The sequence below is a fragment of the Eublepharis macularius genome, chromosome 1 (assembly GCF_028583425.1).
Source record: "Eublepharis macularius isolate TG4126 chromosome 1, MPM_Emac_v1.0, whole genome shotgun sequence".
Classification (NCBI taxonomy): domain Eukaryota; kingdom Metazoa; phylum Chordata; class Lepidosauria; order Squamata; family Eublepharidae; genus Eublepharis; species Eublepharis macularius.
In genome coordinates this window covers 39,046,160-39,072,440 of record NC_072790.1, presented here as the reverse complement: position 1 = coordinate 39,072,440, position 26,281 = coordinate 39,046,160, and the positions used below count along the sequence as shown (strand labels likewise).

Below are 26,281 nucleotides of genomic sequence, written 5' to 3'. Positions count from 1 at the left end.
AGAGCAGGTTCATTGTGAAGATCCTGAAAAAGATCCATTATGGAACTGTTGCATTTTGCTTTTTTCTTTGTCTTTCAACATGTGCTTTTAAATTTTGAGAGTGACTGGAGCGGTTTTCTCCTTTTTTCTCAAGACGATAACCACCTATTGAAAACTGACTGACAGCAGAACCAGAATAAACAAAAGAAACCATTACTTTATCATTGTACAATTAAGTGATTGGCAGTGAAATCCTAAACAGAGGTACTCCAGTCTGAGCCTGTTGATTTCAAGGAGCGTAGACTGGAGTAACTCCGCTTAAGTTTGACACAACAAGATGTGCTGTTATCTTTAAAAGAAGATCAGACAAATTCATGGAGGCTAGGTATATCAAAAGTGATTAACCAGGATAACTTAGTAAAACCTCCGGGTTGGGCAATGTTGAAAAAAGAATGGTGGGCTACTTGGTTCTTGGTCTAATCTTGAATCTTCCCAAGGAAAGGTAGGATGCATTTGTTACTTCATTATATGAGTGGGCACAAACAGGGCTAGTTTCAGCATATGGTAGCTGCCAGGGTCTTTGGATTCTGGTGCTGCTGACTGCCTACTCACGCATCTCCTCTGACAGCTGCACTTACACACTTCCGTTGCCTGCTTGTGAGTGCTTTGACACCTCTGTTCCCAGGAGCATATACTGCCTAATGCTGCTGGAGAAGGACATGTGGGTGGCACACAAAGTGTCAGCATTCCTGGTGGCTCTGGTAGTGGCACTCCTAGCAGCTCCCAGCACCACTGAAAAAGGGCATGCAGGTATAACTGCAGGTGGTAGGAGAGCTTGGAATGGAAAAAGGAAGGCTGCATAGACATGTGGGTGGGAGGGCAAGACGGTAAACCCAGTAGTGTGCACAGGGAGGCTCTGAACATTCTCTACCCAGGGCCTCTCTGGAACCTGCCCTAAGTACAAACAAGATATTCTAACAATACAGACTGAAATTCCTCGAAAAGGATGATCAGGCAGTGCCAGCATGCCGTATTGTGTTTGTCCTCTTTCCTTTTCAGAGCTCCTATGATTGGGTTGCAGAGGCAGGCAATGGCAAACAACCTCTGTTAGACTCTTGCCATGAAAACCCCACCAGGAGTCGCCATAAGTCAACTATGACTTGAGGGCAGGATTTTATTTATGATCAAATGATCTTGAACAATGATTAATAGAATAATAAATTACTTTCTAAAGGAAAATATGCTAGACAGAAATTTAGCAAACAAGGTTATATTTGAATCACTATCTAGCATCAAATAGGGAAGAATTTCCCCTGAGAATTATTGATGGGAACACAAGTTAAAAGAGGTAAAGTCCAATTATTCCTTTTAAAAAAATTATAAAAAGAGGACATTCCAATATTTGGTGAAACAAAGTGTCATTTTTACCCTGACCACAAGAACAAAGGTGATCTGAGTATGGAATATGATAAAATCTGCCATTAAGTACTTCAGAGGGGTTAGCATTCAATCAAACTAGGGGAAATGCCCAAACATAATGAAAAACTGTTCCATTTCTCATGTAGGATCTTAAGGACTGTGGAGGTAAGATCCCAGGAAACTGGGTCAAGCAAACTCTACAAGCCCGTATCACCGTACTATTATAATCAAGATCAGTAAGACAATTCTTAACAGTAGATAGGATCTCTGCCTTACCCAGCAGAAGAATGTCTTTGGGTGTGAGCCACAGCTGTCATAAACTAGCATCAACAATCTTCATCCAAGCAGAATAGTAAACATCTTGTTTAAGAAAAAACAGCAAAGCTTCCGTTTCTGTGGCGAAGTTTGTAACGCAGTGGGAAAATGACAAGCTTCAGAGTAAAGGCAAGAAAGAGCCACAGAGTACCTTTTCAGCTGAATTAGAGCAATCCGCAGTGTAGCTGAGTTATAGGACGTGTTGCCAGAGGCAGGAAAGGCTTAATAAATCAATCCATAGTGCAAGAATATTTTAATTCTAACTTATTTGTGGACTTGAAGAATTTCTGAGGGAACTTTCCTGGCCACCTTTTTGGGAAGAAGATTAGGACATATGGGCTAATTTGTTTTAATAGGACACTGTCTAGCTAGATTTACGGATCCCATGAGCAGTTCCTTTCATCTTCAGTCTAGTGTAGTATGAGTCTGACACATAAAAATCCTTGGCTTCTTTGTATAACTCTGTAAATGCCAGCCTTGGCCTTGGAATGTTGCCTGTAGAAATGCACAAGTCTGAGGCAGTTCCTGCAAATAGAAAAGGGGGAGCAGTAGGTGACGTGAAAGATCTTGGAGAGCTGCTGCCAGTGAGTAGACAGTACGGATCTTGATGGACTGATGGCCTGATTCAGTACAAGGCAGTTTCATGCTGAGTACAAAAAACCAGGAAAGGTGGATGGGAAGTAGGGATGCCAGACCCCCGGTGGGGGCAGGGAGTCCCCCGCCCCGCTCCCCACCCCCACTTACCTAACCAGTGGGAGGCACACACCTTCTGTGTGCACGCCCCCCACAGCGCACTCTTGTGCGCAGTAGCCGCCAAGATTGGGCCCATTTTGGCCCGGATCAGGGCCGCTGTGGAGCGCGGGAGCACTCCTGTGCTCCACAGCGGCTCAAAAGGGACCCGTTTTGGCTGAAATTGGGCTCATTTTGGGCCCGTTTTGCTGCGGATCAGGCCCATTTTGAGGCTCGGCAGGGCCTCAAAATGGGCCTGATCCGTGGCAAAACAGCCCTGTTTTGAGGCGTTGTGGAGCGCAGGAGCGCTCTAGTGCTCCAGAGTATCTCAAAACGGGCTCGTTTCGGCGCAGATCGGGCCCCTTTTGAGCCCCTGCGGAGCTTGGGCGTGCTCCCAGGGGCCACGTGATGTCACTCCCAAAGTGATGTCATTGCGCTTGTGGAGGCGTGTGCTTTGTGCACGTGGACCCCACCTCCCTCTCCCCCAAGGTAAGTGCCAGGCCCCTATCCCCCGCTGGGAGGTTGAGGGGGCCTGGCAACCCTAACGGGAAGATAAAATTGGTTTCTAGGGCATTCTGCATAGACCACAGAATTGATCCTACCATCTTTCCCTACTCAATCAAACTAGCTTCGACCAGCTAGTAAGCATCTGCTGATGGTCCCTGGCCCCAGGGAGGTCCGTCTGGCCTCTTCCAGAGCCAGGGCCTTTTCAGCCCTGGCTCCGACCTGGTGGAACTCTCTGTCTGAGGAGACTACGGCCTGGTGGGATTTGTTACCTTTCACCACCCATGCAGGAGCCCACAAAGTCTGATGCAGGGCATTTTGTAAGACCCAGGCCATGCATTTAAAATGCTGAATTTTAATATTTATATCCGCCATGGAGAAATTTTATTGTATACGGAAAAATGTTTTAAATGTTTGTTCATGATGTTTTTATTGTTTTAAATTGTATGTTGTAAATTGTTGGTTGTGACACCGCCCTGAGCCCATCTGACGGGGAGGGCGGTTTAGAAACATAATGTAATAAATAAATAATAAATAAATAAACTACAACAAAATATGAATTATTGGTTCTTGAGCTTGGGAGAAATTAAGCGGTAAATCCCCTAAATAGTGAAGTTGATAGGCAGTAGATTCAATGCAGACAACAACAACAATTTCACCCAAAGAGTAATTAACTAATGGAATTCGCTGTCACAGGAGGTAATGATGGCCACTAAATTAGTTGGATTTAAGAAGAGAGGCTTATCCTCCCTGAGTAGCCTTCTGAATACCACTGGAACAACAGGGGGTGGCTTTAGCCTCAATTGCCCTGCTTGTAGCCTTTTGTGAAGCAGCTTTTTGGCCACTATGTGAAACAGGATGCTAGACTAAGGGAAGTATTACAGCTGTTCTTCAGTTCTTAAAAGATCTTGGAGTTTTGATCATCTCCTCTGTGATTCCAAACAAGGTCAGAAGGAAGTGGCCTTCATTGATGTTCTATAGGTTTTAAATTTTGTAAATTTTAAGCCTGGAATGTTACATCTTTTTTAAAAAAATAAGTAAATTATTATTAATTTGCACACTTCTTTATACACTGTGATGTTGTTTCAGCCGTCTGGACACCAGTCCGTTTTGTAACATCTTCTTCATGTGCTGGACTGAATTTATTATTATAACAGAAAATGAAGTGTGTTTCATTGTTTCATAATACGATACCCGAATCAGTGTCATTTGTTGTGCCCAGTCTTCAAAATGCTTAATTGATGCAACAACTTCTACCCCGCTCCGGATATTGTTAATAGATCTTGCCCTTGTGCAGCAGCCAAGGATTTGTAGTAGTTCATCAAAGAAACCTAATAAAACTTTAAAGAGAAAACAAATGTGAAGTGATAAACATAAACAGTATTGGGAATTAAACTAAAAAAACTAATTTGGTGGTTTAAAAATATTGATAATGAGGAACGCATATCAAAACATTTTTGCAGGGTAAAATACAAAGCGAATACTGATGCCTGGAAAGGCACGAGAAAGGCAGCATCACTAACTTTCATCTAGTGTAACAGTTGCTTAAAACTGGGTGTATTATTTCACTTAGATAAAATCCGCAACTTGGTGCACATTCAAGCCTTTAATACTTCATTGTATGTCAGGTTCATGTTTTTGATATGCAAAAGCATGCCTGTTTGGTTTTAATGTATAGTTGTATTAGCGGGATGAAAGTAGTCCGATTTCTTTAAATGCTAATAAATGTGGATGTGTGCATAGTCTCTTGGTCTTTAAAATTGTTTAGGTTGCCTTGGTATTCCCCTGGTATTTTATAGAGCAGTCCCATTTTTTTTCTTTTTTATATTTGTCAAAAATTACGTAGGCTCTAGTATGCAGATATATTTCAGAGTTATCCATTGTAGTCCTTGGCATTAGGGCACATACAAAGCATGTTCCTATCTCCCCCTTCTATTGCAGAAAATCTCAGTTACAGCGTGAAAGATTCTTGGTTGAATCCTTTGAGTCCAGAATAGGAGGAGTACGTGGAACAAATATCTCCTACTTCCCCATGCAGCCTCTTGCTGCACCTGAGGTTGGAAGACCCTTGAGAAGTGTATGGGATGTAGTGAGGGAACTGCCTCCCCCTCCACACATACACATAAGTTCTTGCTCTGCTAATCAAAGGAACTCAAACAAGACGGTGACTTTCTGCTGTATCAGAGCTGCTGTAGCACAGTGGTTAAGTGGTTTGGCTGCAAATCAACACTCTGCTGGTTCGAGTCCCACTACTGCCATGAGCTTAGTAGGTGGCCTTGGGTAAGCCACTCCTCTCAGCCCCAGCTCCCCAGCCGCACTGTGAAGATAATAATAACGCTAACTTGTTCGCCGCTCTAGGTGGGGCACTAATCTGACTAGAAGAGTGGTATATAAGCGTTGTTGTTATTGTTACCTGGCTTTGATCCTGACAGTCCCCAAATTCTCAGGAACAGGAGGGACATGGTGCTACAATGAGAAGGGGTGGGGTGGGAAATAAGAGATCAGGTCTGTGAAATTCTTCCTTTCACAGTTCCCATCCTTCACTATGGGGCTGGATTCCATTTTGTCTAACTAGTTTGATAATTTTCAGTGCTGTATGTGTGCTTATATCCCTGACCTGGATGGACCAGGTAGCCCAATCTCATCAGATCTCAGAAGAGAAGCAATGTCAGTCTTGGTCGGTATTTGGATGGGAGACCTCCAAAGAAGACCAGGGCTGTAGAAGCAGGCAATGGCAGACCATCTCTGAATGTCTCTTGCCTCGCAAACCTTATATGGTCACTATACGTTGGCTTTAACTTGACAGCATACACACAAAACACACTTATTTCTAAATTTGGTATGTCCTGTTGATTTTTGAAGTCCCCTTTCCTCTCTAAAAAACAAACTACTAAACCATTTATGGTTGGGTATATATGCTGGTGTGTTCTCATTCATAAATAGAAATAAACCTAAATGTATTTTATTAAGGAAAAGAATTCAAGGCTGACATTTAATTTTGAAGTTGCTTAATGACGTTGAATCCCTGTTAGCACAGAAAAAATGATTCTTTGGCTTTAAACTGGCTGAACACCTGCTTTCCTTTGCATGTATCATCTAAAAGGCAAATGCTTGAGAAATTTGGAGAAAAGCTAATCTAAGTGACCAATCTTTAAAGGAAAATGGAAGAAATAGGACTTATACAGGAGAATACATGTGTATGTGGTGGGGTTGCCATGGGAAAGGAAGAGATTGTGGAAAATGTACTGGAAAAAAATATTAAGGGCTAAATTTTATTTAATTTCATTTTATTTTATGACATGTCATTTTCCATGTGGTACAGTTCCCAGTACCTCTTGTGTTGCAGTTGCATTTCTAAAATGTGTGCACTTAGCATCTGTTATGTCATTTTATTAAAAGATACAACCTTGTTAGAGCAGATGTAGGAAGAGAACAATAGCTTCAGACTAAAATTTATCAACAGAGCATATCCATCGTGATGAGGGCTTGTATAGATGGTTATTTTCCTTTAGAAAAAAGGAGCAGTGTTCTCCTTAATACAAGATCCAACCTTGTAGTTGCTGTTCATATATCTGTTTGCAAAGACGATGTGAGTATATCTAAAATGGGGAGAGGGGCTGATGATGGGACGTCAGAACTACCAACAGCGCAGTCAATACCCATCTGAGCCCTTTGACTTCAGTATACTTAGAAGGATGTGGCTGTGGCTAGGATTGCGTTGTAAAAGGAAAATGTTGATGGTGAGACATTTGCTACAATCATAAATAGTTCTATGGGTTCTTCAGAAAAGTGAGCAAGGATTATTTGCTACAGCAGAGAAGTCCTCATTCACCAGTGGAGTAAACAAATCAAACCACTGGCCCATAAACTGTCAGGCGTAGACACAAAGGAAGAACCCACCTCACAGTGCCTGCTATTCTATAACATCAGAGGTACTATTTGGTTACTGTAATTTGGACATCCCTGATTAGTTTTTTGGTAGTTCAAGCTGGGCTGCTCTAATATGACATCACAAAACCTGAAGACTGAGACATAAGATTTATCAGGCATTCTGTCAGCAATTACATTGATGTAAAAATCTCATGTCTAACACATCACAAGGGTTTCTTGAAGATCCTCTGATACTGTCAGCATGCCATGGGAAGCTGTAGTTTTGGGGGTTTTTTTAAGGAAAAGTTTGCTTCAGAGAAAATGATGAAAATGTACTTTAAAACTCCCCTCTGTCTGGAGATCAGGGGGCGGGGCCACCAGCCATGTGGCCATTTTCTCTGAAGGCAACCCACTGAGTTCCACCACCTCTTTTCCCAGAAAAAAAACCATGGTTATACTGGATACTTTAAAAATACAATTCTACATACAAATTATATTTACTTATGCAGCCCAGTGAGGTCATATATATGGTGTTCCCTGAGGCATTTAGTTCACTGTCACTAACAATTTAGATAAAGAAACCACTTGCCTTTAACTCCCCGATCCTAAATCCTTTAGGGGAGGTAAAGTGATGGGAAAAGAAAACTTGCTTAGTATCAGAGAAGTCTTTCTCGGTTTGGCAGGATACTTTGGCAGTTCGGTGTAGTGGTTAAGAAGAGCAGCGGGACTCTAATCTGGTGAGCTGGGTTTGATTCCCTGCTCCTTCGCTTGAAGCCAGCTGGGTAACCTTGGGTCAGTTACAGCTCTCAGGAGCTCTCTCAGCCCCACCCACCTAACAGCTTGATTGTTGTGGGATAATAATAACATACTTTGTAAACCGCTCTGAATGGGTATTAAGTTGTCCTGAAGGGCGGTATATAAATCAAATGTTGTTGTTGTTATATGATTTAAAAATCTTATTGCATTTAAAAATATAAATACAATATACAATAACATAAAAACATAAATAAAATAAATGAGCAACATTGTTTATTACTGAAATGGAAAATTGCCCTGAAAACTAAATACATTTGAGCACATTTTTTGTTTTTTATTCCTCAGAAACTTGTTTTGTCTGTGATTTCTGGAAATTAAATTATAAACAGTACCACAGACATGCTTGTCATAAGGTCAACTATTCAATAGCAAAAAACACTAATTTCAAATAATTATGTCCAGATTATTTCTCTGCCATTTTAGTTCATCCTAATGATAAAGGCCATTTTATTTTCTCCATTTTACTTTCAAATAAATAACTGCAAATAAAGAAATTGAGTTACTGTGGTGAACTGTGTGCTATGCTTTGCTTCTATAGAGAACTCGTCCAAAACACGGAGTTGGCAACGTGTTTTCTGTAGTGCAAGACCAAGAGTATTTTTAGGAAACTGTTAGGAATATTATCCTGCTGGCAGAGGCTAATTTCATGTTAAGAGTTCAAGTGGCAGATTATTAGGTGTTTACACACAATGAAGCTATTTGGGGTACCTGCTTGGTAGTCTCTCTTCTTTTGATCACCAATTTTTTCTGTCTTTGTTCTCACTCTCTTGGATTAGGATTCCTTGAAATGCAGTTTTTAAAGAAAGCAATAAAACAAAATTATTTTTCATTTTACCAAAGGTAAATAAAGGATCCAAATGGCCGTTTTCTGTGAGGGGAAGGGGAAGGGGAAGAGATTGACTAAATGACAACCTTTTCTTTTTCGCTTTCCTTATAGATAGGCAACCTCCGAGATTCCCTCTGAGAAAAGGCGGAAGCCGCCTTTGGTCGAGATGTCACGGCACCACAGCCGGTTTGAAAGAGATTATCGCACTGGATGGGACCGTCGAGAATGGAGTGCCAATGGGAACCATGTGAATAGCAGTAACTGTAACAGCACGGTCAACAGCAATAGCAACAATAGACCAGGGCTTCTGCCTGTGCCAATCGTGCCCTCACGGCTACATGCTCCAGCCACAGTTGCTTGTACCACAGTCAACAGTGATGTGATTACTACCCTTGTGGCCAACTCTTCGGCAGCTTCAACAACCAAAGTAAGAAACACGTTGTGTGTTCTGCAATAATGCTTAGCTAAGGAAAGCCTCTGGAGGAGGGGTACCACCTTTGTTTCTTGATCTAAAGCCCCCTGGCAGTTTGCATTGGGATGAACAGCACTGAAGCTGACTCAGGTGCCTTAGACATTTACTACCACCACCCCTCAATGTTTTTGCTTGCTTGCAAATACCTTTGTGTCACAGAGTGTCTTAAACTGCGGGTGTTATGATCAGTGGATCTGATTAAGGTTTAGATATTTTCAGAGACTGGCTCATCCATTGTGAACATGAGTTCACAATATTTTCTTCCAACCAGAACTAAGCTTCTCAATCATAAACTTCTACTCCTTTCTGTTACTGTCAGGGCTGCTGTCATTTCCCAGGCTCCCATGCTTCCAACTTGACCGTCTTCAGCACCTAATATTCTTTTTCGTTCTGTGTTAAGTGAAGTTGCCACATCCTATGACTAAAGCCTTTTCAGTAGTTAAAACCTTCAGCTACGTTCCGATTAAGTCACATTTGAACTATTCTAGTCGTTGGCCACCCCTTCTCTTCACTCAATTTAGAATGCTAGTTGTTGCCGTCATAGATCCGTTTTGGCTTGTCTTCCTCTCACCCCCATTTTGACCACAGCCTCGTCTAGGAATTGCCTGGATGCAACTGCGGGAAATGGGGCGGGGGTTCCTTGATGACTTTTTTCTGAAGCAAAAATTGTAAACTTTGTACAGTGGTGAAAAAAAATCTTTTTTGAACTAGTGAAATTCTTTTAAGACAAGGTTATACTTACTCAGAACATATAGTATGAAAAGTTTTATCTAAAATAATCTACATAATTAAGTAATGATAATTCCTGTGGACTCAGTCTAACCAGTTTATAGCTTGATCATTATCAAGGGTCTCCAGCATGGACCATGGGTGCCCTGGTGCCTGCTGACACCTTTCCTGGCACCCCACAAAGTATTTTTAGAAAGTGGACAAGACCAGGAGGCCCAGTGGAGCTTCTGATTGGCCCTTGGAGATCTCATTGGCTGTGCAGATTTTTTTTAAAGTTGCTTTGTGAGCAGCTCCCACTACAGCACAAGGATCTTCACTGTGTGACTGAAGATGTGCATGCAAGAACATATTTTTAAACAATATGTTCATTTTAAAAGGCATCTTGTTAAACAGAGCTTCTACCTGAAATGTGGAAGAGTTACTATTAGATTTACATATAAACTCACTCTGTGACATTTTGTGGCTAGCTCTACCTCCTGCAGCAGCCATTTTGTGGTTGGCTTCATCTCCTGCACCCACCTCCCTGTATCAGAATTCTACAGGTGTTTGCAGGCTCAAAAGGGTTGGAGATCACTGCTGTAGATACTGCACCCATTATCCTATGTGGATTTGGTCCAGGCAGGTCCCACGTTCACTGGCATGATTGTTTTGGAGGTCAAAAGGGGGCCCCTTTCTTTGGCTAGAGGGATGGTTGATGATACAGCCCTTTGTATACTGTAGATATATTATATATATTTTCAAACGTATTATTTATTCTTTTAATTTGACTAATTTTGTCTACAATTAATATGCCATAATGTGTAGGATGATGATATGCTATTGAATGGTTCAGTGTTTTCAATGTGATAAAATTTGATTTGATATGCAAATATGCTGCTAGCCATCTAATAACTATACAAGATTGTTTCTGTCCAAATAACACACTTTTTTCTGTTTTCAACTTTCATTTTTTTCTATCTCTAAGATACATGTGCTAAGATAACATAAGGTGCAGCAGTTTGCAGCTTTTCCTTCATTAGTGTTGGGTGTATTTGCAATTTTCCTTGTAGAAAATGTACTTTTAAATTAATTAACATTCCTAATACAATTTTTATGCTAACTTTTTATGCTAATTTTTACGCTCCCACAGAGAGGGCCTCCTCAGGGTGCCGTCGGTCAGACAATGTCGGCTGGTGACCCCCAGGGGGAGAGCCTTCTCTGTCGGGGCACTTGCCCTCCGGAATGAATTGCCCCCGGAGATACGTATGGTCCCTGACCTACACACCTTTCGCCGTGCCCTTAAGACGTTATTATTCCAACAAGCGGGGCTGGCCTAAATGTGTTTTAACTGAACTGTCCTGTTTTGAGTTAAATTATTTAATATGTTTATTTTATATTCTTAGTGTTTTATATTTGTATGTTTTACTTTTGCTGTACACCGCCCTGAGTCCTTCGGGAGATGGGCGGTATAAAAATTCAATTAAAGTAAAGTAAAGTAACTAAGTTATAAATGTTGTGATTTATATTGTTAAAGCTTGGTAAGAGAGCATATAATGAATATATTTCTATTTTTCCTCAGCCTTTCATTTTTTTCTGGAAAAAATGGGATGGGATTTTTCCATGGCTTCAAAATTTTGATAAAATTTACATGTGAATACTAGTCACCTGAGGCGAAAAAACCCAGAGTTTCTGGCCAACAGCATCTCAAAAGAGTTGGAGCAGAGCTGTGTCTATATCTCATAACATTTATAGAGTACGGCAGCCCAGTACTTAACCATTGGATCAATAATTATGGCCTCTCAGCAATTAATTAGGGTACTTAGCCACAAAGGAATTCTGCCGTGTTAGCGCTCTGCCATAGAAAGAAACTATGCCCGTATTATCATTTCCCATTCAAAGGTTCTTGGCTTAGACTGACCTAGGTGAGTTGCCTGCCAAATCCCCAGCTCCAGTGAGGTGAAGACTACAATCCCCGTGTTGGTAGGACAACTTTTAGAAAAGGGATCCCGTTTCATCTCCACTAATTGGATGCATCCCTAGGGAGATGAGGGGGCATATTGTGTAGCGCTCATATCAGGATACTTCCCCTATTCTCTCACTCCATTGAGCAAAGCTTGAAGCCTTCCTCTAGCCTAGGAAGCCTTCCTCCAGGTCAAGAGGCTTTTCCATTGGAGGAGGAGCAGCTTAAGTTGAAGGACGACTCCTTAGGCTGCAGGAAAGCTCACCAAAGGATGGTTGGATCCACTCCGTCATCCCAATAATTACAGTGCTTAGATTATATATTGGAACCATACCACTTACGTCAACTCTACAAAACACACTGTGGTGCTCAGAGCACTGATCAGATGAACGTCTTCAAGGAAAAATTCCAGAGATAGAGGCAAACAATGTTCACATACTAAATAGTATTTTTTATGCCGCCTTTCTACCTACATAGGGTCTCCAAGGCAGCAAGCATTTGAACATCTAAAACAATATATAGAATAATTCAATAAAATGTATAAAGCATAAACATAAATGATAAGCCTTGTTTTACTGAGGGGCTGCCAGTGATGAAAACATAAGGGAGATGGCTAGAGTAACAGTAGAGAAAGACTCAGAACGAATCCCACCAAGGTAGGCTAAAACTCATTTTAAAGCTTATTCTGTGGCAGTGATGGTGGCAAAGGAAGTTGTGGAATGAATGAGGGCTAACAAGCTGAAACTTAAACTTGTTAAAATGGAGGTGCTACTGATATGGAGGGAGGTCTGACCCAGGAAATAGGTTATCTCCTGTTCTTTCTGGGATTGCAGTCTGCCTAAAAGGAGCAGGTTTGTAGCTTAAGGGGGTGTTCCTGGGCTCAGGCCTTTTTTTGGAGAAACAGATGGATACAATAGTTAAGGATGACTTTCAACAGCTCCTGCTTTTCCTGCGTGGAAAGCATCTTGCCACTGATATGCATGCCCTGATAGCATCTAGATTAGTTTACTGTAATGAGCTCTACATGGGGCGCCCGTGAAGACTGTCTGTAGACTGCAGTTGGTGCAGAATTCTGCACCTAGAATGTTGACTGAAGTATGTTCTAGGGACCATATCACTCGAGTCTTGTTCCATTTATGCTGTCTCTCAATTTGCTTCCAAGACAAATTAAATGTTCTGGTATTGACCTTTGAAGCCCTACATGGCTTGGGGCCAACATACCAGAATGACCATGTCCTCCCATATGAACCTCCCTCTCCACTCCAGTCATCTTCAGAGGCCCTGCTTCAGAGAGCTAGTTTGGTGTAGTGGTTAAGAGTGTCGAGACTGTAATCTGGATAACTGGGTTTGATTCCCCATTCCTCTACTTGAAGCCAGCTGGGTGACCGTGGGTCAGTCATAGCTCTTCCAGAGCTCTCTCAGCTCCACCCACCTCTCAGGGTGATTGTTGTGGAGATAATAACATACTTTGTAAACTGCTGTGAATGGGTATTAAGTTGTCCTGAAGGGCGGTATATAAATCAAATGTTATTGTTGTTGTTATTCAGGTGCCCCCTCCATCTGAGGCTAGATAGGTGGCAGCTCAAGAAAGGGCTTATTTGTAGTGCCAAAATTTCAATTTTTTCTTCAAGGAGACTCATTTATTTCCCTCTATTAGTGTTTTCCACAAGAAGATGGAGATGTTTTTGTTTTGTTTGTAATACCCTCAGTAACTGTTATTGGCCTCCATGGTTTTGGTGTTGTGTGTTTATGAGGTTTTTAACATGTCAATAGTATACCAACAAGCAACTACAGAGTATACAAGTAACAGACAGAGGCTGAAGTGTATCTATCATGAAATTGCAAGCCATCAGCCAGTGATTGTCCTAAGCAAGAACGTACACATATGAAAGAATGAGTCCCCCCACCCCCCTCCACTGGTTTAAAATGTTTATAGTATATGGGGTCCAGGGTGGCATATGTTAAAATACCAAAAGGCATCAAAAGAGAACAGTGATACTAATAAAAGTACAATTAAAATACAACAGCGGTGATTACACTCTGCCTAGAAAAAGTTGTAAAATGGAATCAAACAACAATCCTGCACAGGATAAAACCAGCAAAAAGAATATATTCAAAAGAATATAGCTGCACGTGTCCTTCTAGAGGACAATATGATCGAAGTCTGTGTGAAGCCTCAGGTCCACAAAAGACCAGAGAGCCTGGTCTGTAGAATCCAAATGAGCTAGCTGGACCGAAGAGATACCCAACAAGGAGCTTTGGGCAAACCTAAGAAGGAAGGGGGGGGTATCCAGACATGTGGGCCTCATCATTGTAAAGGGCTTTAAATATAATAACTAGCACCTTGAATTGAAGCTGGAAGCCATCCTATTCTCAGAATCTTCCAGTCTTGGACTACACTGTGAGTAGACATTTTTTTGTCAAGTACAGATGCTTCTGTTTTTAAGCAAGTAGGAGTTGCAGGTCTCCAAGGAGTGCATTCATGAAGAGATCTTTCAGTCTGTCCATCCAAAGACAGTAACTGTTTTTAGATGAATCATGTTTTTCTTATCTTGTGATAGCCTATAACTAATGACAATAAATCTATTACTACCACTGTCCTAAGACATTTTTATACCAATGTTCCTCAAAGGAGATCAGGGCTGCATACACAGTTTCCCCCTCCCCATATTATCCCTGTATCAATTCTGCAACATAGATTATACTGAAAGAGAATAGTGGCTCAAGGTACATTTCATGCCTGATTAATATTTGAACCCGAGTCATTGTACAACTCTCTCTCTGGATTGTACTTTTTTTTTCTCTATCTACCCCCTAATCCCTACCCCCTAATCCCTTTAATCTCTCACATGCTGCACAAAATAGCAAGAGGTAGAGCAGACTGCATTTTAATACCTCTGTGATTTGCTCATTCACTTTCTCACATTACCACACCTGCTGTTCTAAAATCTTACAGTGAAGTTCCATAGCCTTCCAGAATGATGGATATACACATGAATTCAATGCCTTTTTAGCAACTGGCCATGACCTCGATGGCCCAGGCCAGCCTGATCTCATCAGATAACAGAAGCTAAGCAGGGTTAGCCAGCAACCAAACCCTACCTATCTTCAAAATATATAAAGTTCCTAATGGACTCCTGCCTAGCAGACCTCTTCTTAACCATTCTTCCACTAAAATCCAACAGCCCCCTCTCTGTCAGTTGCCGACAGCCAAAACTCTCGCAAGAAGACGCTATCTTCCGCGTTTTTTGTGCAACGTTTCTCAACATTACCGAAGCAGGTTAGTAGTGTGAAAACGGCCCCTGTTTGAAAGTGATTGGCTGAGGCTCCTGGAAGGTGGAACTTGAAACTGTCTGTCACACTCTCCTATCTGAATATTTGTCGGGGATGCTTTAGACAAATCCTGCATTGGGCAGTGGGTTGGACTAGAAGGTCTGTATGGCCCCTTCTAACTCTGTGATTCTGTGAACTCTTCAGATAACTCTTCCCCAGTGTCCTCAATGATAGCAGAGTAGAGCTGACATCTAAATGCATTTTAAGAAACTAGAGGCCATTAAAATAGGAAGGAGGGAGGGAGGGAGGGAGGGAAGGAAGGAAGGAAGGAAGGAAGGAAGGAAGGAAGGAAGGAAGGAAGGAAGGAAGGAAGGAAGGAAGGAAGGAAGGAAATTTGTTACTCTTTTATTTGCTCTTTTGAATATTGAATGTTTCTGGTTTCCTTAACTTTTTGTAAATCAGAACTTTTAAAATTAGAGCATATGCATAGTGGTTTATTGTTCCTTTCTAGTTGATAAAAAATGTTTAAGCAAGCATGCTGGATAATAAAAGAAAATTAACCCGTTTTAGAAATTTTTGTGGCAACAGAAATGGTCTCCAAATGCACTTTCTGGTTTTTGCTGTATGATAGGTTAACTTGCTTTAATAATTGTAAGAGCCAGACAAAACAGATGCAGAAAGGGGAAAGGGAGACAATAGAGTTATTCAAAGTAAGCCAAAGGCAAGCTTACATTTTTTACTGCATTACCATTCCGCATTGGTTCCACCACCCACGATAAAGCAGTACAGTCAGTAGTGCAGGGGGAAAAAAACCTTTTGACTAAGGTTTATGCTGTGAACAATTCTAAGAAAATGACTACAGTGTTTTGAAATTATTTCCATTTGTTAACAGCCAAGCTGAAGTAGTAATTCACTGAAGTGCGACGTTATGTAGTTGCTGTTTGGATATGTTTAGGCTGGAGAGGATTAGGAGACAACTTTTGTAGCCAGCATAGTGGTTTCATTTGTCTTGACCTCTTGCTCCTGGATATTTTGTGTAACATCCATCTGTTGGCTATTGTTGATCTGTCTTTGCTCCAGATGTTTGAGCCCATTTGAGGTTGAGCAGTGATAATAAACTCTGCTCTTGTTTGGGTGTGTGGGGGGGAACCAATTATGTATAAACTTTGATTCTTCAGAAATGAAATCCTCCAGTGAAAGATACTGTGTGGTGTTCTGGGATGTCACTTTTCTCATAAAATATTGCCATCACTGTATTGTCCTTACACTCCTCTAGTTTTAATTCCCCTCTGATTATGGTAACACCTGTTTGCTCGTATTTCAGCATAGCACATTCGTATGGCTTCCTTTGTTTACTGATTGTGTTTCAGTATTCAAAACTATTGCTGGGAGAAGAATTCCAAGAAATGTTTCAGAGATCTGAGTATCTGATTTTTAAAATTCACACTTTTGGGCTACCAAAGACTAGTATGAAATGCTTGACAGTACTCCAGGTCTACAATTTTGCTGCTGTTCTCTGTGAAGGGAGACTTCCTTGATTAGGTGCAATATTGCCCACAACACTTTTCCTACATGGGAATCCATAAGATCTGCTCATCTTGAGATGCAGCCTGACTGGATTAAACCCCCATCATTGCTAGTTTTAAAGCCACAAGCCTGGAAAACTGAAATTGACATGCTCACATGAAATTGACATGCTTCACATGCTCCGGGTTGTATTTCCAACAAAGTTTGTATAACTTACAATACTTCATCAAAAATTCAGCATCCAGAAGCTAATTATCTCAGGGGAAAGCATGTGCATGGGTTTTCTCTGGCATAAGAAACAGGAATTGGATTAATTTGGTACACCTGAGATTTGAATTTGGTCTTGGTTTGTTTGTAGGGTTAATGCACAGAAAGGTTTATATTACAATAACAGTTTTGAGCCTTGTATGAGTAAGTAGGTCAGCGTATGTTATCAGTCACTCTGGACAAATCACACTACATATATGATTACAGAAAAAGATGGTGTCCTTTTTCACACTGGATTATCTCAGTAGCATTATAATAACAAGGAACATTGTCTTTAAGAGAAGCAAATCACTAAAGAGCATCAAAGGGACTGATCATAAGAAATACACTATAGCAACTACTTCATTTGTTTTCTGTTTCTTCACTATATTTAGTCATACTGTTAATTTCCTATTTTTGAATCTTTGCCCAGGACATAAAGTTTTTGTGCAACTTTGGGAGGAGGAAAGAAGAAAAATAACTATTGACAGAATTGCCAGCCAGTGGCTATCTCCAAGTGGAGAGGGGATGGGGTGGAGACATGGAGGAGGGCTCGGCAAAACACTCCTGGGGGAAAAGCCCAACTCATTGGAAACTCTGTGATGACACAATAGAGTTCCTGGAGATTCCTAGAGCAGCATGATGTTGTGGGTTTCTCCTGGAAGTAATGTTGTGCCAAGGCAATTTTTTAAAATTAATTTTTCTCCCATCAGCTGATGGAGCAGGGGTTGCTGGTCACCCCAAATGGAAGAATCTGCAGTTGATAGAAGCTGATTTCCCCATGCCTCACATTTTCCTGTCTTAACAGGAATGAGCAGGGTAACCACAGTCTAAGTGAGTGCATACTGTATACTTTCCTCAAGCAGCAGAAAGCAACTGAATCCCCACCGTCCCCTGCATGAAAGCAGAAGCCAGAACCTTCCGCCTGCCCTACAGCATGCTAGTTCCTCAATGGATCAATCCAGAACAGAACATCTCATAACTGAGCAGCTTACTGAGGATAACGATAGTCTTTCGTGTACAGTGCCTTCTGGGGGCTCATCTACACTCCAAGCCAGTATATTCACTTTCTTTTGACGTTTATAAATGTTTTAGGACAAAACAGAAATCTAAGAGGTAGAAGTCATTTTTTTCCCCTTATGGCTGATGCAAAACAATGTTATTAGGTCAGATTTTTTATAGGAAATATCCATCTAGGAAAATTGAATTATTCTCCCAAGGAAGGCAAGCCAGTTATTTCTTCAACTTTTGTGTCTATATATGCTAAAGAGATTTAAGTTACTTTTTAGCTGTATATTTCATAATAGATGGCACTGCTTTATTTTTTTCTAAAAACCATACAAAGCTGCTTAAAACGTATTTTAAAAAATTAAATTAAAGAAAGCATCCGTGAATGTGTGCTTGTGTTTGATAAATTAAACTTTCCCCTGCTGCTCAAGGTTGCTTTGTTCAGATGATTAACTCTAGAAAGAACTGACGTCCCAATTAATCTATACCGTCAGCCAATACAAATGCTTGTTTTATTGACTTGCAATGTGTTTATCATCCCTTGAAAGAACTAAGAGGTCTGGCCAGACTCTCGTCCTAGCCCCATTTGAAGATGAAAGCCACTGAGTTTCAAGCACTAATTTACATCATGAAGCACTTAGAAGATCACACGTGCAACATATTTTGGTATACAAAGGGGTGTTTCCAGTCCTTGGCACTTGGATCAAAACATATTCTGACTTCAGAAGGGAAAAGAGGCTGGAGTATCCATCAAGTCAGTCAAAGTGAGTGTTAGCCAGGAGCTATTTACTTTGAGTCTTTTACAATCGTTTTCATTTTCTTCCCTGCATGTATCTTCAATTTTCCTTTAAAGTTTACTTTAATCTATCTGTTGATTCAAATGAAACAAGAAATCCTTTACATATAAAAGGTACTGCTGTCATCCAGGGAAACCAGAAATCCCCCCCTCCCCGCTTCTAAAAAGGGAATTGCATTTGTAAAAAGGTTTAACTTTTATCATTCCAGAGTTCCTGTTTTGCAACAGGCACGTGCACACAGATGCTAACACCACTTTCTAATAATAAGCTAAAAGAGTCTCTCTCTCTCTCTCTCTCTCTCTCTCTCTCTCTCTCTCTCTCTCTCTCTCTCTCTCTCTCTCTTCTTCTCTCCGTGTGTGTGTATATGTGTATGTGTTGCACACATTAGCTTTCCAGAGTACCAACTTCATATTTTTAAACAGCAAGGTATGTTGGCTATATCTAGCTGAACTAAACTGGGTATGCTAAACAAGAGAGGATAACACATCTGATTTTTAAGATTATGATAATGGCTGCTCATGTAAAAAGACTCAGAGAAAAACTGAACAAACTCTTGAAAGGTTTTTTGTTGTTGTTTTTCTTGTGTTCTGATAGGTAATTAATCAGTGGGCTTAGACTGGGGTAACTCTGCTTAAGATTTCACTGTAAGGATCATACTAGATGTAATGAAGGATCTCACTTTTTCTTTTTTACATTTCAAACTGTCCTCATGCTGTTTTCTCTATCTTGATAATCTGCTCCCTTGAAGCTGCTACATAGGAGGAAACATTCAGGTACTTTATGTAAGAGATGGGGACAGGAAAAGGAATCAAGATAGGTGACAGGAAGCAGCCAGCTCTTTTTGCTACAGTACCAGTTCACAATTGGAAACCCTAGAAAGAACAACACTTACCAGTTCTTAGTAATCTTCTAGCATGGTTTTCTGGGTTCTGTGGGATGCAGGCATGTGTTAGCATCCAGATGACTATTGCCTTGGTACTTAAGATCAGTGTTAACTTTTCAAGAGGTGTGAGGAGAATGGTGTGTAGACTTTTGTTTCTGTAATGAGATTCTGAATTAACTTTTTAATTTTTTCCCCGTCCCAAATGTGGTCATTGCTAGAGTTTGGTGTAGGAGAGCCAGTTTAGTGTAGTGATTAAGAGCGCAGGACTCTAATCTGGAGAACCGGGTTTGATTCCCCACTCCTCCATTTGAAGCCAGCTGGGTGACCTTGGGCTAGTCACAGCTCTTCCTGAGCTCTCTCAGCCCCACCCACCTCACAGGGTGATTGTCATGAGGAAAATAATAACACGCTTTGTAAACAGCTCTGAGTGGGTGTTAAGTTGTTCTGAAGGGCAGTATATAAATCAAATGTTATTATTATTATCATCTAAGGAGATGAGAGAGCCTACTGGGAACCTGTTGCCCTGTACCCAAAAAAACACTAGGACTGGAATTTATGAGAGAGTTATATGTAGGAACTGGCAAATAATTCATAAGTCTCTGTGATGGGGCATTCATGGCTCTGTCTGCTCTTTCACTAATTGGCATTCCTTCTCAGTATTGCCCATTCCAGGACTGATTTAACTGAAAAAAGCCTTTCGTTAACGAAGTTTGACAGGATTTTTTTAAAGAGTCATCTAATGATTTAAAGACCTACATTCTGACAGTCATTTTATGTAGGTCAGTCACTATGAATCAATTATTGCTCCTGACTGTTATAACACATCCTTCAAAAATAGAGCAAGTTAAAAAAAAAAAAGTCACAGTACGTGGAATTGTGGGCCTGGGAGGTGAATCACGGGCCTGCGAGGTGAAACCATCCATCTTTCTCCCCACCCCCCTGATTTATATCTTTTATCAAATTGTCCATCCGTGCTGGTGCTGAATCTATGTGGATATGAACGGAGCATTTTTAAGTTTGGTTTTGCAATATGAAGGCCCACTAAAATTGACCTGGGCATGTAAGGGATGTTTTGACTGGTATTGTTTTCATGCTTCTGACTGAACTACGGTCACCAGTCTGCCCATGTGATTTGTTCTGCAACCAAAGCACTCATGAAGTAATTTCCTTCTTAAATGTAACCTAATAAACCTACGGGAATAGCCTTCTGCTGCAGCCACTTCTCAGAAACCTTCGTGGGAACTGCACATCTTAACTAGTTTCACCTTTCTCAACTTAGGGCTAAAACAATATGTGAGTTATTATAGATTTTTGGATTCCAGAAATGAACTTGGTGGCACTGAAGATGAAAGGAGCGAGTTGGCAATCAAATGAATGGTGACACATTCCTAACGTAAAAGATCATGTTATCCATTAAGTGTTGAAGTGGAACACTCTCTCTTGCTACCTGCAGAATTGATTTTTCTCTTAGCAGATTGTCTATTTGTTGTTTCGTCCGCTATGGCTTTGAATAAAAAGCAACTCCTCCTGCTTCCATCCATAGCTCCTTAAGCCATGCAGTACTTGTATTTTATTTCCTTAAGAAGTCCCCTTTTCTGCTTCCATTCTTGTACTCTTGAGCTTCTAATTGTACCTCAAACATTTAGACATCGATCTACAGATTTCTGTGCTTGCAAATGTTGGCATGATTACCATAATCATTTTATGAGGAGATAATGTTTGAACTGCACTTTTGGGCCTCCTGCTGAGAAGAAAAGCCGGGACACTGTGGCAGAGTACCTGCTTGGAATCTCGAGTCCCCAGGTTCAGTTCGCAGTATCTCCAGTTAAAAGGCTCACATAGTAAAAAGTCCAGTAGCACCTTTAAGACTAACCAACTTTATTGAGACATCAGCTTTCGAGAACCACAGCTCTCCTCATCAGATGAAGACGAAGTTCTCTTCGTCAGATGAAGAGAGCTATGGTTCTTGAAAGCTGATGCCTCAATAAAGTTAGTCTTAAAGGTGCTACTGGACTTTTTACTATTTTGCAACTGCCGACTAACACGGCTAACTCCTCTGGATGCAAGGCTCACATAGTAGGTAATGTAAAAAAAACCCTCTGCCTATAACCCCTGGAGAGATACTACTAGTCAAACCAGTCTACTCTAACTTGGTATAAAGCGCCTTCATGTGTAATTTTTTAAGCAAACATCTCTAGATGCTGAGTTCTCCTTAAGCAGTCTGGGACTTACCCAAATGCAAAGCTTTACTGTATGAATTGGGTCAATTATATATGTTGCCAAAATGTGTATATTGTCCCATATGCAGAGAGAACTATAGAAGTCAGCAGTTCTCTTGTAAGGGTGCCTTCCATACATACTGGAGCAATTAATGAAGTGCTCATACTCAGAATATTTGCTTCCATAATGCGTGATGAGTGGTAGGCATTTGGAAGCCTGTACATATATCATCTTTTCCTTAGGTATGCAGAGCAAACAAACAAAAGCAAATTAAAACATTTATAGTTAGTGGCTGGCAACTTTTATCAAACATCCCCTGTGCGAGTTCTCCAACTCCGACGTATCTTAGGACCTGTTTCTTCATGCTAAAGCAGAAAAGATTTTACCACACATTTTATACAGATGTCAATTTCAGTCTCACTACCCGGATGTAGCACAAATTCTAGTATCTTGCCTTCAGTTTATAGAATGATGGTGGACCCAAAGCCACTGCTATAGGTCTGGGTGTTGCTGTAGGAAGATTAGCTTATTTGTAAAATGGGGGCTGAGAAATGAGCGTGCATCTCTATTACACAGTTCATCCTTCATGATTATTAATTTGGTCACTAGGGGGAAGTTTGCATTGGTTTGCATGCACAAGACCCAAATGCACTTCTGTGCTATGTCTTGGTGTCCATTTATGCCCTTTGATGGTGTACACATGTCCTAACAAGCTCAGCAGGTTTACTTTCTGTCCTTTCATCCTCTAATTCTGGTAACCAGCCAAGAGTAGAATTGTGCTGAGCCTGTAGAAGGTTGGCCTTTTGCCAACCTTGTTAGTACCACCATTCATCCATTATATCGTGTATAGTTCCCCCTGTGCTAAGTACTAATAATAATCAGAAAAGCAACATACGAGCTAGCTTTGTATCAGCAGGTCTTGAAGTTTTATGGAAGGTTGAGGGGAGGGTCAAAGAGCCACAGTCAGTTGCCAAGGAGTCTCCCAAACACTTCCTGCTGCTCCTTGTCATAACCAATAGGGGATGCTTTGGCAGTTGCCAGGTAACAAGCTCTATGTGATTCCCCCCTAATTTCTTTCCACCTCCCATAATTAAGCCTCCTGAGTCCTATCAAGCTGAAGAGGTTATTCAACAAGAGGGCTGAAATTCCTCCTGCTGCTGTTGCCAGCACTTTTACACCTGGCTGTTTGCCAGCAAAGCTCTGCTTAATCGTGGAAAGGTGTCGCACGAGGGGAGAAAGATGGGAGGGAAGAGGATAAGGGAAACGCTGCACCTGGTTGCATAGTAGGACCCTGAGGTCATTCCACTTTTCCTCCATTATTAAACTTATGAATTGCTGCTGGCATGAAATGAGCGAGGGAGTTACCACGGCCATAGCTCCTGAAACTGCCAAGGTCAGGCTGGCATGAGGTTTTCTTGAGTCCGGAATAGCCACCAAGAAACTAGACTCATCTTTAGGTCACCAGATGCTAAGAGAGCTCTCTGGTGTTGGCTGCTGTGTCAAACTAGCAAAACGTCTTGCTCAGAGGTCCACCAATTTTGGTTGTCCTTTGCATTCCACTGTTATGTGTAGTTTTTCCTTATCCTGCCCTTCTTCTTGAGTCCTCTCGACTCTGAGCTTGAGAGCCAAGGATTCAAGAGAGGTGGAGCTCGCTTGTCACTTTGTACCAGGTTTAGAGACATTCTGAATCTGCTAGGTAGGTTATCACTGCTTCTGATGGCATTTGAGACTTGGCGCAAAGCGAAGGACGTAATCTTGCCCCTTCCTCAAGATTCAGCCCTGCTCACAGAGTAGCAGAGTTTATCTATGGATGGATTTTGTTATACAGCTGACATGTGGGGTGATGACATCCTTAAACTTCTCTCACTTGATCAGCAAACTTCTGAACGGTGTAACACTTTGGGGTGGCTTGGTCCAAACTTCACATGATTTGGTGCTGTTTCTTGCCTTTCAGATGTCTGAGGCCCCAACTGGAAATTTATGGCTGCTTGGCCTCTTCTGAATTTATTTGGTCGTAGTATTTACAGGTTCCTTTTGTCCACAAAGTTGGCCTCAACACTAACTTTAAACTTAAAGCATCTAATTTTTGAAAACAAAATCCCAATAAATTATTAAACAGTCTCTGTCACTCTCTTCATTTTGTCCCCAAATATTGAAATTATGTAGCACAGGCAGTAGCAGCCGGAACACTCCAAGAATGCATTGCTTCCTGTCTACCCTGGCTTGCCACTTCTAGTTTCTCTAAATAATTCTTTTGTTGCCCCAGTTTGCTTGGCCCTTGCTTTTCTGGACCAGTGATGCCATCTTTAATTGCCGTTAGGAGACTGAAGTCTCTTGGGTTCCAGAGGTCGCTGCACTACAATTGTTAAATGAAACACTGTTGCTTGTGCAACTGACAGCCATTAGTGTGAGACTCTGAAAACCTCCTCTGTAGAACGAGGCTAGTTATAGGTGCAGTTCACACATAACAACAACACATGGCTTCTCATTATGGGAACGAGCCTTCCCTTCCTTACTCCCCTTGTGCATGACTTGGAACCCTTCTCTGCTTCGATTTTCTGGTTTGGGTTCAGTTTGGCTTGCTCGCTGTGCTGCAAAAATCATATCAGCATGACCTTAATTTAATACCTTTTCTCCCAAACCACAGCTACTATGACACAAGGGGTTATAGATTACCCTTCACTTGCTAGAACGGTTAATGTGTGATCTTACATTTGTTTGGTGTTTTCAGATTGTTTGCTTTTAAAGTATAACTTTCTAAGTTCCCGCTTGGTAAGCATTCATAAATCGTACAAAATTGCTCTGATGCTTAGGTAATTTGAATTCAGGTAGGGACATTAGATAATGCATCCCAAGATGGTGTCCATTTTGCTGTCATATGATGCATTTTGCTTTGGCTGAGAGTGTAATGGCATTTATATCACTTCCTTGCTTGGAGTACACAGGCATGTACGTGTGGGCTGGGCTCTGTTTGCCCTCTGTTTCTCAACAGAAGCAGCAGATGTTGACAGTGAACATAGCGAAGAGGGAATAGGCAAAATAATGAAGTGAAATGGTAGCTTAATGGAATTATTAATGAGATTTGTGTTCACATAATGAGCAGGGACTAGTTTTTATTAGCATGAGTTTTACGTATGTAAAACCTGTGCCAAAGATTTGTAAAAGTCTAGTTCCTATCCAACAAGGGGTTTATTAAGTACAGTATGCCATCGTGATTCTTTGAATGTCCCTCTTTCTCCCGTTTTCTTCCAGCATGAGGTTCTTTGGGTAGGCAGATCAATATGAAAAAGAGCTGCAAAGCAGTGTGTTGATATTTGAAGGGCTGAACTGTACCTTGTAGTATTCCTGCAAAGAACAGAAACATACGCCTCTTGGATCAGGGAGAATAGAAGAACATAGAGCTGCACTGAAACTCTTATATTTCACTGTGAAGTGGTGGTGGAGTCTGAAAAACAGTGACTAAACACTATTAATAGTCAGTTTGGTATCCTATTCACATTTCTTAGCCTTCAAATGTCTTTTTAGTTACCTTCATAATATATATGTACCTTTCAGTTGTGTTTCATCACGTACCCATTCCTGAAGTTTTAACATAGTCTGTCTACACGAGACATCTTACATTTGGGGACACTCAAGAGTAGAAAGACGCAAGGACAGAGGCAAAGGCTCTGTCGTTTTCAGAAGATCTCAGAAGCTAAACAGGGTCAGCCTTAGTAAGTAATAGGATGGGAGACTGCCAACAAAGACCACATTCACTATGCAGAAGCAAGCAATGGAAACCATCTCTGTTAGTTTTTTTCCTTGAAAGTTCCAGCAGGGGTCGCCATAAGTTGGCTATGACTTGATGGCACTCTCCACCACTGTAGGAATCCATACAGAAATTAAGTGGAAGTAGAAGCAAAAATTAATACTTAAATGGCAGCAGCAAGTTTTAAACTTGTGTTTTAAAAATGACGGCCTATGTGTAGTCACCTACTTTTAATTTTCTTCTTGAAAATGTTCTCTTTACTATTTACTTCCACATGGACAATGACTGCAATCCTTTGGCCATTTACTGGGAAGCAAGGCTCATTAAATTTAATGGGATTTACTTCAGAGTTCGTATGCATAGGATTACTGCGTAAATTACTTTTTGCATGGGAGCAACCAGTTAAAGTATGTGTCTCACACTCAGTGCCAAGCGTTGATGGTGCCCAGATTCTTAACATTACATCTTAAATCCATATTTAATTCCACTGAGGTCAATGACCTTCAGCTGATTAAAAAGCAGGACTAACTTAGTTTGCTGGATAGGGCTGGCTACAATGATCAAATACCATTTATTTATTTTATCACATTTCTAGACCACCTTCCCCGTCAGAGGGGCTCAGGGTGGTTTAACAACAGTTTAAAACAGTAAAAACATTATAAAAACATTAAAACATTATATCATAAACAATTAAAATTGGCGAGTATAAAATATTAAAATACAGCATTTTCCTGCATGGGTGGTGGAAGGTCTTCAGTGGTATGGCCAGCGAGAGGACAGCCTAGCCCTCACCAAATGCCTGGCAGAACATCTCCGTCTTGCAGGCCCAATGGAAAGATAACAAATCCTGCTGGGCCTTAGTTTCCTCAGACAGAGCATTCCGCCAGGTCGGAGCTAGGACCGAAAAGGCCCTGGCTCTGGTAGAGGCCAGGTGGACCTCCCTGGGGCCAGGGACCATCGCAAGTGCTTAGTGGCTGATCG

General features: G+C 41.2%; 1 protein-coding gene across 1 annotated transcript in view; it reads left to right on the top strand.

Moving 5' to 3' along the window:
- KLHL29 (kelch like family member 29) overlaps positions 1 to 26,281 on the top strand; it is a 529,196-nt gene that overhangs the window by 166,373 nt on the left and 336,542 nt on the right. The window contains exon 3 of the mRNA XM_054992668.1: positions 8,570 to 8,885. Within this exon, the coding sequence (XP_054848643.1) occupies positions 8,625 to 8,885 (261 nt within the window). The 5' untranslated portion in view covers positions 8,570 to 8,624. The remainder of the gene's footprint in view (positions 1 to 8,569; positions 8,886 to 26,281) is intronic.